The following is a 15,432-nucleotide window of genomic DNA, read 5'->3' as shown; positions in this document are numbered from 1 at the left end:
GACGGTTCCCTGAGCCCAAAGAGACTTGAGGATCCCAACTCAGCGGAGGCACCACCCTCTCTCACCTGGAGTCCGGGCCTCTTCTTCTTTTCGTGTTTTCTTTTCTCAAAAGGATTTTTTAAAAGTTATTTTATCATTTCCCTATTTTACCTGCTCGGTTGCACGCTCGCTTCCCGTCTCGCACCCGGGCTTCGGAAAGAGGCCTTGGAAATCTCTCTGCGCTCTGTTCTGGTCTCTGCACACTAAGGAAGGGCTCTGCCGCTTAGCGGAGGTTCGACCGGGAGAAAAGTTAGGTGGCCCTGCGAGTGGCATGAGGAGGGTGCCCCTGGGGTAGATGAGCGGCCTGAAGATCGGGTCCCGCGGGAAGCCCGGCTCGGAGTGGAGATCGCGCCGAGGCGCCCCACTCCACCGTGGACCCGCGCGTTCTAGGAGACCAACCCGTCCTCCCGCCTGCCACAAGACAGCTAAGAGAAACTGCAGAAGCGGGTTGAAGGCTCAAGGCCCCCTCCCCAGGCTCTGTGGGAGGCAACAGCCCGGCGGGCTCTGTGCCCGGAGCGCCCCCTCTGTTCCACGCGCACACCACGGCCGCTACCGGGTAGGGGAGAGGTGCACATTGGGGTGGGGGATGGGTGACACGGCCGACGGCAGCGGGAGTCACTTGGTAAACACGCCCGACTGCTGCTGGGCAAGCGGCGCGCGCAGCGAGAACCCGGACGGCCGCAGGCCCTTTACCTGCCTCAAAAGCAGGCGCTGGAGCTGCCCAGCCAAGGGGCGGGGACCGCTGCGCCTAGGAGCAGAGCTGGGGGAAGCGGGGCGGGCCCTAGTGGGGGCGGGGCCCACGGTGATTGGACGCGGGTGCAGAGTCGCGGGTCAGAGCTGGGCTGCAGCGGCGCGCAGGTTTCACTTCGCTCTGCGCAGCTTGCGAGTTTGGAGCACATCTGACCGCTCGCGCCAGTGTCGCCGCCACTGCCGCCGACGAGTCCTCGCAGAAGCGCGGCGCTCCTTGTCTACTCGAGCTTGCATCGCCTCGGGCTGCTAGGTTCGTCCCGCTCCCGCCGCCACCGCCTCGCCGACTTCCCCTGGCCTGCGCTCCCCCAATGTCTGACTCTGACTCTCCGACAGAGAAACGCAAGGTAAATACCTACGGACCCCCGGCGCGGGGCGGGAGGGGGTGGGTGACTGACGCCGGAGCCACACGCTCCACCTCCTGCCTGCTTCCCGCGCACGTGCTGGCGGAAAAACACGTCCCCCACCGGCTTCTGACCCGGCGGGAAGCAGCGATCAGAGTTGGTCGGGTCCTTTACCCAGACAGGTCCAGTTTGGGGAGGGGTGGTCCTCACAGAGGCTGCTAGCACTTAGTGGAAGTGCGGACCTGACCGCGTCGCAGCGCCCGGAGTGGGGCAGCGTCTCAGGCCCCTAGAGGGGCAGTGCGTGCTCTTTATGCCGTCTCGGGATCTGAGGCTGCTTCTCTGTTTGAGCTGCGTGCCCGGCCGAGAAATCTCTCCCGCCGCGCGGTACGAGCCCGTCTTGGGCGCGCGGGCTCGATGCAGAGTATTTGCGGAACTGTGCTGGGGACCAACTGACTAGATTCGGCTTTTACTTGTGCGCATCAGGCGGAGGGGTAGGGGCAGCCGCTGTGTCCACCTCTCGGATGTGTCCGGGAGCCCTCCTCCTTCTGTGAGCGTATTGCGAACGATGCCAGGCTCAAGAGCCACGGACAGCGAGAGACCGAGGGCCACCTCCACTGCCGGGGCGACACGGTGGACGAGAGCGGGCAGCAGACATGTTCTGTCTTTGGGGCCGGCCGGTCTTAGCGACTCGGGCGTGCCCAAGCTCAGTTCGACCCCTCGCTTGCTGCTTGCGGTTCCCTGCCCGCGGGGTTGGCGGTTCGGATTTGGTGCGTGGCCCGGGCGCACGGTAGGAAGAGGGAGGAGGAAGTTGGATGGGTGCTGCGGCTGGCGAAGGGGAGGCCTCTAGGAGAACCTGAGCGGGGGGTGGGGGCCAGCGGCAAGGACCGGGGTTTGAGGACTGCCTGCGGCTCCTGCTTTGTCTCCAGGTGACCGGCTTCTCTGGGCGGTAGGAACCGCTGAGGCCCGCGTTCCATCGGGGTGGACAGAGGGGTAGACCGGGTAACCGGGCCGTCCGGGCCTCGGGCCCAGAATCCAGAGTTATTGAAGCCGCCGCCGTCACGGCCCGCGAGGCGCTCAGAGGCGTATTTGTCAACAATCCCTTAGGCTTTGGCGGCCTGGCCGAAAGGCACCGCCCCCGCCGGGGCCGACGATTGGCTGGGGCACGGAGCGTGTGCGCCCGGGCCAATCCGGAGCGCAGACACCGGCGCCAGTGGCGCGGGGAGGTGGCGGAGCCGGCGGCGGCAGGCGCAGTGCGCGAGGGGAGGAGCGGCGGAGGGGAGGATGTTCCCGGCGGCGGCAGCGGCGGCGGCCGGGGCAGTGCGGGACGGAGGCGCGGCGAGCGGAGCCCTAGGCGCCCGGGCGGAGCGCGGCGAGACGCGCGCGGCCAGCTGCGGTCTCTGCGCCGCCCCGCGACCTTTGAGTGCGGGTCCCGGGCTTTATCTTGTGCACTGCCTCCTTGGAGACGGTCTGGGGGTTCCGAGTCCGCGAAAGTTGCGGGCCGGACGCCCCGGGGCCCGAGCCCGGACGCGACGCTCGGAAGGGAAGGGACAGACGTGAGTTTCGGCCTGTTCGCGGGGAGCGGGAGAATCTACCGGGTGAAGGGACCGCGCGCCCGGGATATCTAGCGTTTCGGGCTACTGTTCACTTGTTGGGGCACCCGGGGCCGGCTTCGGAGACCCCCCCAATTTGGAGAGGTGTTCCCCTAACAGTGCGGGTGGACTGGGGGAAAGTTTTGCTGGGTGGGTGCGTCTTGCTGCCCCAGCGCGAGGGACCGCGGACGGGCGGGCGGGCGGGAGCTGAGCGGGCTGAGCGGGCTCGGAGTTACAAACTCTATTGTGACGCACTTACTACGACGGACGGCCCTTGCCAAACCTCCCCAGACTTGCTGCCCTCAGCACTTTCGGCAGAACAATGGGGCCGGAGCGGGGAATGCGGCCAGCTGCCTGCAGTCGCTGCCTCTGTGCACACTCCTATGCCCCAAGCCCAGGGTCTAATCCCGGGAACTAGGGAATCGGAGTCCTCCTGGTGTTCTGGCTCAGTCCAGTCGGCTTTGAGCAGAGCCCTTAGAAACGCTCCCTCTCCCAAAACTTGTCTTGTGTTCCAGCACCAGCCCCATAAGTCATGGGTGTTGTCACAGCGTTTTTATTTCTTAGTGGTTGGAAGTTAAGCCCCCTCCAACATAAATACTAATAGTTCTGTTATTTTAGGTTTATTTTTATTCTTATTTGAAAGATTGTAAAATCTACAAAATAATGATTTACTGTCAAAGTAGTTGGTATTGATTTTTAATGAGTAGTTGAAAGTTAGCTAATTTAGTTGTTTGTGATAATTATTTTGCTTAAAATAATCTTAGTTTTTATTTTACTTGCAGAAAAAAAGACCAAATGGCAAAACAACCTTCGGATGTAGATTCTGAATGTAACAGAGAAGGTGGACAGTTACAGCCTGCGGAGAGGCCGCCTCAGCTCAGGCCAGGGGCTCCCACCTCTGTACAGATAGCGCCACAAGGTAATCCAGAAGGCGAAGGGGACCGCTGCCCCCACGGCAGCCCTCAGGGCCCCCTGGCCCCACCGGCCAGTCCCGGGCCTTTTGCTACCAGATCCCCGCTTTTCATCTTTGTGAGAAGATCCTCCCTGCTGTCTCGATCCTCCAGTGGGTATTTCTCTTTTGACACAGACAGGAGCCCCGCGCCCATGAGTTGTGACAAAGCAACACAAACTCCGAGTCCTCCTTGTCAGGCCTTCAACCATTATCTCAATGCAATGGGTAAGCAGTTCTGGGTAAGAGGCCGTGGACTTGTGGTGGTTTGACTGTCTGTGAAAGGCTGTGTGTGGCATTCCTAGCCCATTTTCATGGGAATGGTGGATGTATCAAATAAAACATTATAACACCCTTTGTTTTTAATACCACCAGTTTTGTGGTACCAATAAGTTGAGGTCCAAGCATCAGCTTACTGGACAGCAAAGCTGGAGTCCCTGCTGCTGTCATTAAGTGTATGACGTGGCAAGTCCTCTCCACCACGATCTACTTATTCATGACAGTCTACTTGAAAGAGACTCAGTTACAAGAAAGCTTAATGTAACTGAAGGTGTGAAGAAAGATGAAACAAGTTAATCATTTTCAAACCACATATAGTTAGAGACATGAAAGTGGTTTCCATTCTCAAATTCTTTGGGCTTATTTTGTTTGCTTAGAGTTTGGACATAATCTTAATGAGGTTAGATTGTGAGTTTTTATTTCAGGGGTGAAAGGCAGTTTCAGGGTTTGAACCAGGAGTAGCAGACACCAATGCTTAGAAATACTTGGCATTACCATTGGGAGGGAGCTGGTGAGATTCAGGTAAGCTGGAGAGCACCCCCCACCCCCCATGTTGTGGCCCTGAAGGTGTGTGGTCTAAGTGGTAGATCTCTTTCCTATATTGCAAGGTAATTCAAGAACATTACCTTGTACATTTTGATGCCAAATGTCCTGATTTTTAAACATTGGCAACTAGTTTAGCACTTTCAAAACATTATGCAAGTGAGATAAAACCATCTACAGGCTTGACCCTTGGCATGTGACTTTGAGTGTGGGCAGTAAGGGGGCGGGTGTATGGGTTCAAATCACTGTTACCATTGATGGGACAGGCTTGTGTCTTCATCAGGATTCTGCTGGTTCTTTACCATTGTCCAGATTAGTTCTTCCTGCTTTGACAAGATACAAGTAAGTTGGCAGTATTATCGATTAAATAATTCAGTATTGATTCTTTTAAAACCTAAGTGACACAGTCACCAGAAGAGACACTTAACTGTTGGAACACAACGACAAATCTTGCATATGTAGATTGTGCAGGGCTCAGTCTTCATAACCTGCCGTAAGGTGAGAACTGTGCGTGTCCGTCCCCAGGTCACAAAGAATGATAGAACCATAGAGAGCTGTGTTCTTTTCAGAGGTTCTGCACACCTGGGACAAGGCAGATACAAATGACAAAAACATTAGCAGCTACATTTTACCCTCCATATCCATGGGTTTCACATCTGAGGAATCACCAGCTGTGAGTAGATCCTCCATTGGCCAAGAGAAACCCAGAAGTTTCCAGAAAGCGAATCTTGAATTTGTCACACATGACAAACATGGCATGGGGTGATGTGCAGGTACACCCTGCTGTCATATCCATGCAGATACTGGGCATACGCAGTGTTGTGTTTATACCATTTTATAGAAGGAACTTGAGCGTCTATGGCTGTTGGTATCCCCAGGAGTTCTGGAACCCCAAGAGTACCAGGGGACGACTGTCTTTATTAGGATTCCTCCTTAGTGCAAGGAGCCAGAATTTTTATCACTGCTATTCCTTTAATTGTTGCTATTGGTATGCCTCCTGAACTCATTTCAGCCTTAGAAGTTCTTGGTGCTTGCAAATGTCCGTCTGTCCATGGAAATAATCCTGAGTACATGAACCCACAGCATTCTTGCTCACTTAAGTGAATTAATGTGGCTCAGTGGGGTGTGTGTTTAAAACCCTATGTGTTTAAGGATCCTTCAAAAGTTGTTACAGTTTTTCACTGCAGACCAAACCATTCTGTGCAGGTGTTGGCTTAATGCACAGAAATAGTTTCTTATTCCCTATTAACCAAGTAGAGGGTGAGTCAGCGTGCTTTTTAACGTAAGGTGGCGTGAGTGCTTTCTTGGTGACATACTCTTTAGAGAGCTAATTATGAGGTGTAAGCACCGCTACTTGAGATGACAGATGGAGAGCTTTGGAGATCACAATCTTAAATTATTAAGTAAACTTATGGTTAAGTAGTGAAGTATAGTAATGGATCCTGAGGTGTAATTTTATAATATAAACTACATTTCTTTAGTTTGGTGTGATAATTGAAAGCATAGGATTAAATGATGAGTTACAAGGAGCGTGTCTGAAGTTAATGTCCAAGATAAGTTTTCAGGATTAGTTCTTGGGAGATTAGTTGGGGAGGGGCTGACAGTGGTAGCAAGAAAAAATGTCTGGGGAAGAGATGACAGTCAGATGAGAGTGTGTTCCAGGGACGGCATTTGCCATCTTCGTAGTCTGTAACATTTTCCTGGATATGCGGACTATAGTTCAGTTCTTGAAGGCCAGTGAAATTTGCTGAGTTGGTAGATTTGATTCTTTTCTTTCTGGCCGTGTTCAGTTTTCCGTACTCAGTCACATCCATTAAGATTGTTGATGAAGCTTTTGGCAATTAATGCAAAATACGTCTTTCACGTAGAAGCCTTTATGATCCCTTTCCACCAGTGGGGCACAAACGGGCGCTTCTTAGCCGGGAGCATCCGTGTCCACAGACACTTGTGCTCCACAACTTGGGGCGGAGAGCAATGCATGTTAGTGTTGTCCCCGCATCTCTCTTCCACTGAGAAAGTGTGTTGTGTGGGGGACGCACAGCAGCCAGATGTCTGTGTCAGAAACACCTTCATGTTTTCCTTTATGTCTCTAATTTTTCTGATGATACCTTCAAAGAATATCTGTGAGAAGTCATTTTTTCACTTTACCAAGTTTTAGTCTCCTTTCTGGGAAGAGGAAGTGGACAGACGCTCTTAGGGAAGAACTGATGATTTTAATCAGAACCAGTGATGGTGCCGGTGGCCTTTTCTGTTGAGCGTGCTTTCACCAAATGTGTTTTAATACAAGTTGCGTACTAAATGCTGGACAGAGTCCCACTTAGAAGGAGTTGTCAGTGCTGTTGGAAGTACACATTGATTGAGAAAGGTCAGGATAGGGGTGAATGCCAATAATTAACTCCCACGTGCCATTTTGGTAAATTACTTAGAGTTCACTCTTGTCCCTGGCACATTGGAATTCCATGTAGGAGTTGTGTTCTTTGTGTCCTTTAGGGTCCTGCATGCTCCCCTTTTAGCTGGTCTTTTAATTTGTGAGCTCTGAGGAGAGGCATGATGTCCTGTAAATCCTGAGGACCTGAAGACACTCAGGAGATGTTCAGAGGTATTCAAGATTTGCCTCTTAGCCTTTCCAAAGAGCTGACTGAAATCAATAACATGTCCAAAAATGTCTGGTAGCAAGAAAAATATCCTGCCCCCCCCCCGCCCCAAATATTTTTAGTTATTTGGATCTAGCTATTAGATTTGTCACGTAGGAGTGACAGATCAGGTGTAGCTCAGCTTAGGCTTCACAGGGAAGCCACACATGGGCATTCAGCCTTCAAGTGAGACTCATCAGATGTCTGACTCGTCACAGGCCAGACACATCTGACTTGTGTCTTCAACTGACACAAGTGAGATGTGCCGACAGTGTCGGTTCACATGAGAATTTAAGGCTTAGTATTTGAACACGAGGATGGAATGAATGTCCCAGTCATTTTCATACTGATTACTGGGTTGGCCAAAAACGTTACTTGTTTTTTCCCCTGTAAGATGGCCCTAGTAGTGCTTAGTTGTCTTCAACTTCATTAGAAACAGTTTTGTTAGATTGTATTGTGACAGCTGTCATATCTGCATGCATTTTCAAAAAAACTTATCAAAAATTGCTGAGTTTTGGTGTAGGCATTTTAATATTGAAGATGGGAGGAGGAAATACACAACATTTTTAGCATATCATGCTTTATTATTTCAAGAAAGGTTAAATCACAACTGATGAAGTGCAAAGAAAAGATTGGTGCAGTGCATGGAGAAGGCTCTGTGACCGATTGAATGTGTCAGAAGGATGTTTGTGCTGGAGCTTTCTCACTCAGGGACGCTCCATAGTCTGGCAGACCAGTTGAAGTCGAGAGCAATCAAATTGTCACATTAATTGAGAACAATCAATGTTATACCTTGAGGGAGATAGCTGACATACTCAAAATATCCAAATCAATAAAGTTACTGGTGGAAATGAAAAATGTGTCTTTTATTTTAGAGAAAAAAACATACAGACTTTTTGGCCAACTGAGTACATCTTGAGATACTTTGAATATAGTGGGTAAAATTTTTTTAAATGGAGGGGGTAAAAAAAATCAACATAAGATTTATGATCTTAACCATTTTTAAGTGTGTGGTTCAGTAGTATTAAAAGTATTTTTGCATTATTGTGCAACTAATTCCTAGACATCTTTCATCTTATAAAATATACTGTACCCATTAAACAACTCCCCAATTCCCCCCTCCTCCCAGCTCTTGGCAACCTGCGTTTTATTGTTGTTTGTGATTTTGACTCTTCTAGGTTCCTCTTATAAGTAGAATTCTATAGTATTTGTCCTTTTGTGACTTTTATTTAACTCAGCATACTGTCCTCAAGGTCTGTCTATTTTGTAGCCCATGTAAGAATTTCATTTTTTAAGGCTGAATGATATTCCCTTGTGTGTGCAGACCACATTTTCTTAATTTGTTCACCAGTTAGTGGACATTTGGAATGCTTCCATCCCTTGATTATCATGAATAATACCACTCTCAGCATAGGTGTGCAAGTATCTCTTTGAGATCCTGCTTTTGTTTCTTTTGGTACATACCCAGTGGGGTTGCTGGATCATATGGTTGTTCCGTTACTAGTTTTTTAAGGAACCTCCATACTGTTTTCCATAGTAGCTGTACCATTTACTATTCCCACCAACAGTTCATGAGGGCTCCAGTTTCTCCACATGTTCACCAGCATTGGCTGTTTGGGGTTTTTTGATAATAGTCATGCTAATGGGTGTGGTGTGGTACCCTATTAAGGCTTTGATTTGTGTTTCCCTAATGAAAGTGATGTTGAGTATCATTTCATGTGTTTGATGGCAATTAAATAAAATATTTTTTATATTTTACCCGTTTCTTTTTACTTTTTAAAGTGTGGCTTCTAGAAAAATGTCATTGAGACCTGTAGCTAGCATTCTGTGTTAGCTGGAGGGGCTGGCCCTGCAGATGGAGCAGCTGGCATTGGCGGTGGTGCCCTAGCAGCCGGATCTGAATCTTCCCACTCAAATCACATCATTTGCATGAAACTCTCTCCTTTGGTTGCTTTTGCCAACTTAGGAGAATGAAAGTAATTAACCTCATTTTATAAGCATCTTAAACGTTCATGAACTTTGTAGATGGCTGTGTTCTCCAGGCAAACATCAGCACCCTTTTCATTTAACCATTAAACTTGTGGTACATGCGGGCTTGGAAGAAGTGGGAGGAGGGGTGGTTTTGTTTCTCAGGCACCCTGGAGCCTGGCAAAGGGTCTTGGTGACTTCGTTCCTGCCTTCACTAATTTGGACACCAACAGAAACAAGTGCGCTGTGTAGGTCCTGAATGGGGACCTACCTGAATGGGGATGGAAAGTGAAAAAAGAAAAAAACCAATTTCTTTATTGGTTCCAAATAACATATAGTGATTGACAACTATGTAGATGCTTTAATTTTTATCGTTTTAAACTATTTTGAAATAAGTATAGATTCACATGCAGTTGTAAAAAATAATGCAGAGATCTCCATACCTTTCACCCAGATTCCATAACGGCAGTGCCTTGCGTCGTAGTACAGTGTCCACAACCAGCAAATGACATTGATAGAAACCGGCTGCTGTGTTCAGATTTCACCAGTTTCACATGTGCTTCCACATGTGGGTGTGTATTTTATTCGGTGCAGTTTTGTCACGTGTAGTAGGTATGTTTGTGTCGCTACCACTGTAGTCAGTGTACAGAACAGCTTCATCTCAGGCTATGTTGGTCCAGCCGCAGCCATTTTCCTCGCCCCTCCTCTCCATGACAACCACTGATCCCTTTTACCTAACCTACACCTGTCACTCCATGTATGTCATAGAAATAGCATCGTACTGTCCATGACCTTTGTGGGCTGGCTGTTTTCAGTCAGCATTATTCCTGTGTTCTACCCAAGCTGTGTGTGTCAGTGGCTCTTGGTGTTTATTGCTAAGTAGTAGTCCACAGGGGGGGTGCTCCACGCTGTCACTGTTGACTTGTTGAAAACCCGTAGCTTGTCCATCCTTTTGACTTCACAGAGCAAGATTTTCAATTTTGGTGCAGCCCAGTCACTCAGTTTTTCTTTCAATGGATCATGTTTCTGGTGTGCAGTCTAAAAACTCTGCATCCATCCCCAGGTCCCAAAGATTTTTCACCTTGTTTTTTTTTTATCTAGAGGTTTCATGATAGTTTTGTGTATTACATTTAGATCTGTGACTCACATTGAGTTAATGTGTGTGTAAAGTGTGAGGTTTAGGTCAGTGTTGATTCTTTCTGGCTGTTGAAAAGGTTATCCACTGTCCATCTAACTGCTTTTGTACCTCGGTCGGAAATCTGGGCATTTTGTGTGGGTCTGTTTCTGGATTCTGTTTCATCTTCCTCTGTGAGCATCACACCACCATCATTACTGTTGTTATATGCTAGGGAGTGATTCCTCATATTTTATTCAATATTTTCCAAAAGTGTTCAGCAGGTCCTGTGCTTTTTCGTTTAAATTTTAGAATATGCTTGCTTGTGCCTTCAAAAACTGCTGCTGGAATTTTGATAGGAATTGTATTAACCCTACAGATCAGTTTGGGGGAGACTATGCATCTTTATTATGTTGCATCTTCAGTCCCTAAACAGGTCTCTTCAAATATTCAGGTCTTTAGGTTTTGTAATTTTCAGCATGCGAATCTTGTACCTATTTTGTTAGATTTCATTTATTTTGGCGCAGTTATTAGTGCTGGTGTATCTTTAATTTTTAATACACAGAAATGGGGCTCATTTCTGTGTGTTGATTGTGTGTCCTGCAGCCTTGCTGAACTTGTTAATTCCTAAGTATTTTTTTAAGTTTCTTGGTCATCCTGTGTTGACAATCATGTAATCTGCAAATAGACTATTTTCCTCTTCCTTTCTGATCTGTGTGTATTTTATTTCTTTTTCTTGCTCTTTTGCATGGGCTGGAATTTCTGGTCCTGTGTTGAGTGAGAGAAGTGAGAGCAGACACCCTCACCTTTTTCCCAGGGACAGAGGAAAACTTTGAGTTTTTAATCATTAAGTGCAATGTCAGCTGTCGGTATCTTGTAGGTACTCTTTAAAGAGATGAAGTTTATCTTTATTCCTTGATTACTGAGGGTTTTTACCGTGAATGGAAGGGATCTTGGATTTATAAAATGGCCAGGTGGCACAGCTGGTTGGGGCATTGTCCCGTACACCGAAACGTGCAGGTTGGATTCCTAGTCAGGGCACATAACTAGGTTATGGGTTCAATTCTCGGTTGGTCGGGATGAGTATGGGCAGTAACCCGTAGTCTGTCTGTCTGTCTCTCTCTCTCTCTCTCTCTCTCTCTCTCTCTCGCTGTTTCTCTCCCTCTGTTTCTCTCTCTCCCTCCCTCCCTCCCCGCCTCCCTTCTTGCCCTCCCCTTTCTCCCTCAAAAATATCCTTGGGTGAAGATTATAAAAATGTTCATTCTGTATGAGTTGACATATGAGTTTGCTTATGTGAGCCTTCTGATAGGTGCATTATTACATTGATTGATGTTCAGCATTAATTACCTTGCATGCCTGGGGCAAATTCTGCTTGGTCAGGGAGTTAATTTTTTTCCTACATTGTGTGTGTGTTAAGTGCTGTTGAACTGTTCCCAACTGCTGGTGGCACCATGAGTGAGTGTTGTCTGCAGTGTCGTGTCCTCAGTAGTCCCGCTTGGCTCCTGCAGATTCAAACCTGTAGTTTCTCTTGTGGACCCAGCCGGCTCATATTTGGTCTTACTCTTTTCCCTGCCGCCTTCTGTTTTTCTCAGTGTCGCTGTCTCTTCCACAGAACCCTGCCTTCTTGTGATGTGCTCGGAGGAGAGTAACCTCAGTTTTGTCATTTTTGCGTCCAGCAGTGCTTCAGGCTTAATTTACTGCAAGGCCCACTTGTTCACACTTCTGGCGGTCCAGGGTGTTCGTAGAGTTCTCCTCCAATGCCGTGTTTCAGATGAATTAATTGTTTCCCTGTCGGCCTTCTTCACTGTTCAGCTGTCATATCCATACATAGCGATTGGGGGTTGGAGGGTGCGGGTGGTTAGTCTTGGTCTCTAACTGTGCATCTTGCCTGATTCCTTCATGTCTGCCCTTCCAAGGCTCAGCCTCCTTTCCATTTCTCGGCTGCGGTCTTCATTTGAATTGATTGAAACAAGGTAGGACTTAGCAGTTTCTGTGTCTTCGTCGTCTGTGTTGAAGTTGTGTGTTTCTTCTGTAGTCATGGTTTTTGTCTTCTTATTCCAGCCCAGTCCTGCCTCGGCACTTTCTCCTTTCAGTTTCATCAAAGACCCTTCCAGTCGTGGTTGCTTTCTGCCAATAATACAGCATCATCTGCATATCTTCAGGGATTGATAGTTCTCCCACTTTTCACTCTTCTTTCTTTGGCGTCCAGCCAGTTCCTTCTTGCTGACTTTCTGCCCAGTAGTTTTGTCAGTTGCTGAGAGTTCAGTGTGGAAATCACTAACTGCAATAGAATGGTAGATTTGCCTCTTCTTCCTTTACAGTCTGTCGGTCAGGTTCTGCTTCCTGTGTTTTGAGGCACTGCTGTTGGGGGCTGAGAATGGTCTGTCTTCCTGTTGGATTGATCACTGCTGTGGAGTCCACTCTATCTGATGCTTGTGTAGACTGCTTTTTGTTAAAAAAAAATAGTGAATTAATGTTTAGGGTATAACTTTTTTCATCTTTTCACTTCTAACCTACATACATTGTATTTGAAGTTTTCTGTATGTAACAAGCATATCTTTGCATAACATTGTTTGATTTACTCCACCAAATTTGCCTTTTAAATAGTGTATTTAGACCATTTATGTGTAATTATTGATATGTTAGGGCTTAACTCTGCCATTTTGCCATTCTTCTGTTTCTTTTGTTTCTCTTTCTTTTTTAAATATTTCATTTGTTTATTTTTAGAGAGAGGGGAAGGAAGGGAGACAGAGAGGGAGAGAAACATCACTGTGTGGTTGCCTCTCATGCACCCCCTACTGGGGACCTGGCCCACAACCCAGGCATGTGTCCTGACCGGGAATCAAACAGGCGACCCCTTGATTCGCAGGTCTGTGCTCAATCCACTGAGACACACCAGCCAGGTCTCTTTCTTTTTTTAAATCTTACTGTGGGTTATTTGAACATTCTTTAAGAGTCTATCTTGATTTATTAGAGTGTTCTTATTTTTATTTTTAAAGATTTTATTGATTTTTTTTTTAGTAAGAAGGGCGGGGATGAAAAGAAACATCAATGTGTGGTTGCCTCTCATGTGTCCTCTGCTAGGACCTGGCCTGCAGCCCCGGCATGGGCCCTGACTGGGAATTGAACCGGCAACTCTGGTTTGCAAGCTGGTTGCTCAGTCCACTGACCCACACCAGCGAGGCTATAGTGTTTTTAAAATTTATTGCTTTGTGTAGTGTTTTAGAGGTTTTTCTAGAAATTACAATATGCTGGTGTCATGTTACCAACCTTTTGTGACTTCAGCTGAAGTGTAAACAACTTACTTTCCTCTAGGTCCCTTCACTTGCTCCACTTTTCAGCTACAGCTGTCTTCAATATTTTCTCCATACACATTAGGCACCATATCAGGTTATGTTATTTACTTATTATTTTTGCTTCAACCATCAACTATAAGTTAGGAAGCTGGTGAGAAATAGGCTAGTTATTATTACTCCTGTTTTCCCCCATTCCAGTGTGTTTTTCTTCCTGGAGTTCTGAGCCTCCTGTTCCCACCCTGTTTATCGGACTTCCTCTGGGCATTCTTTAGTGATGGGCCTGTTGGCAGAAATCCTTTTAGTTCTCCTCTGACTGAGAATGTCTTTGTGTCCCTTTTGCTTTAGAGGATATTTTCACTGGATATAGAATTCATCATTGACAGTTTTTTTTAAATGCTTCATAAACATGCTATTTCCTCTGACCTTCATAATTTCAGATGAGAAATGTGATGTGTCATTTCTGTCTGCCTGCTTTCAAGATTTTTTCTTTATTTTAATTTTTTATCTTTCTTCTCTTTTTTAAAGATTTTATTTATTTATTTTTAGAGAGCGAGGATGAAAAAGTGGGAGAAAAACATCACTGTGTGGTTGCCTCTCACACACCTCCCACTGGGGACCTGGCCCATAACCCAGGCATGTGCCCTGACTGGGAATCGAACTAATGACCCCTTTGGTTTGCAGGCTGGTGCTCAATCCACTGAGCCACACCAGCTGGGGCGAGATTTTTTTCTTTGTCTGTTAGTTTCCAGAAATTTAATTATTATGTCCTACTTGGGTTTATCCTTTTGGGATTTAACTCAGCTTCTTGAATCTGTAGGTTTGTGTCAAGTTTGGGAAGTTTCAGCCATAATGTCTTTGAACACGTTTTCAGTTCCTTCCTCTCTCTTTGGGGACTTGTTATAGTCTGACAGGTCCCTAGACTCTGTTTTTTCACTTTATTTTCTCTCTGTTCACACTGAGTAAATTCTGTCAATTTGCCCTCATGTCCACTGATTTCTGTCCTTTGTCACTTCCACTCTGTTATAGAGCCCGCCCAGTGAGGTTTTTTTTTTAAATTGCATTTTTCAGTTATAAATTTTTGCCTGCTTCTGCCAGGTGAGGTGGGAGTTGAGGTCTGTGCCACCTCCCCCTGCGCCCCGGCATGCTGGGTTGTTTTCCTGCCAAAGGCAGTCACTGACCTGCACTGCCGTCCTCTGTCGACCTGGTGTGCACATTCGGCTCCCGGGCCCCTTCTGACTCCTGCAGAATGGGAAACAGTGGAGACTGACTGGCCCTTTTTCTGTGGGAGGGCTGGGGATGTGGGGCTGTTGAATGTTCAGCTCCCCTATGCTCCCTGTTTATTCCAGAATGGGGGCGTGGAATGCCAGTCCACTCTGCCTCCCACTGTTTTGTTCCCACCACTGATGCTGGGTGGGAGGTCTCTTTTCCGCCAGTGGGGGTAGAGGCTCAGCTTGCTGCTGGGAGAGAAGCAGTAATGCCACCCCGGAAAGGGAGTCAGGCATCCTTGCTTCCACTGGGACGGAGGGCATTATTTGGAGATTAACCACTCCTCGGGCAGGGTCGTGAAGTCATCTCTGATACTTCTGCCACTTGGGGAACCAACACCCCACTCAGCCTGCCAAAACCCTCCTCCCGTCCTCCGTGCTGCGCCTGCTGCAGTGGTGGGGTCAGAGCGCCAGCTCTTGGGTTGGGCACAGCTGGAAGACCCACTCCCTCGAGCCATCCTGAAACCACAGGTGCTGTGTTTGGCTGGAGTCGGACAGAGGTTGCCAAAATGTTTTCCTTTGCTAGGCCACCTTTTCCCCTGGCCCTTTGACTAGAAACACAGGCTGTCTCTGGGGCTTTGTCTCTCAGTGCTCATCGGGGCCCCCAGGTGAGGCCCCTGCGATCCTCTGCTGCCCTGTCCTGGGTGTGTGGAGGGCAATGAAGAA

The 15,432-nt window shown here is 47.8% G+C and overlaps 1 protein-coding gene across 5 annotated transcripts in view; it reads left to right on the top strand.

Annotated features, from left to right (window-relative positions):
• Positions 1-884: 884 nt before the first annotated feature.
• BCL2L11 (BCL2 like 11) overlaps positions 885-15,432 on the top strand; it is a 45,439-nt gene continuing 30,891 nt past the window's right edge. The window contains exons 1-4 of one of the 5 annotated variants that reach the window (XM_037056737.1): positions 885-1,133; positions 1,614-1,917; positions 3,502-3,638; positions 3,807-3,896. In XM_037056737.1, the coding sequence (XP_036912632.1) occupies positions 1,784-1,917; positions 3,502-3,638; positions 3,807-3,896 (361 nt within the window). In that variant the 5' untranslated portion in view covers positions 885-1,133; positions 1,614-1,783. Of the gene's footprint in view, positions 1,134-1,613; positions 1,918-2,429; positions 2,684-3,501; positions 3,897-15,432 lie in introns of those variants that run through there. The other 4 variants (XM_037056738.1, XM_037056734.1, XM_037056735.1 and 1 more) reach the window with 4 other exon arrangements.

This window comes from Sturnira hondurensis, unplaced genomic scaffold, assembly GCF_014824575.4.
Source record: "Sturnira hondurensis isolate 20B ecotype Veracruz unplaced genomic scaffold, ASM1482457v3 Scaffold0009178, whole genome shotgun sequence".
In the NCBI taxonomy this organism is placed as follows: domain Eukaryota; kingdom Metazoa; phylum Chordata; class Mammalia; order Chiroptera; family Phyllostomidae; genus Sturnira; species Sturnira hondurensis.
Note: the sequence above shows the minus strand (reverse complement) of the source record. Positions and strands in the feature narration are given on the sequence as shown.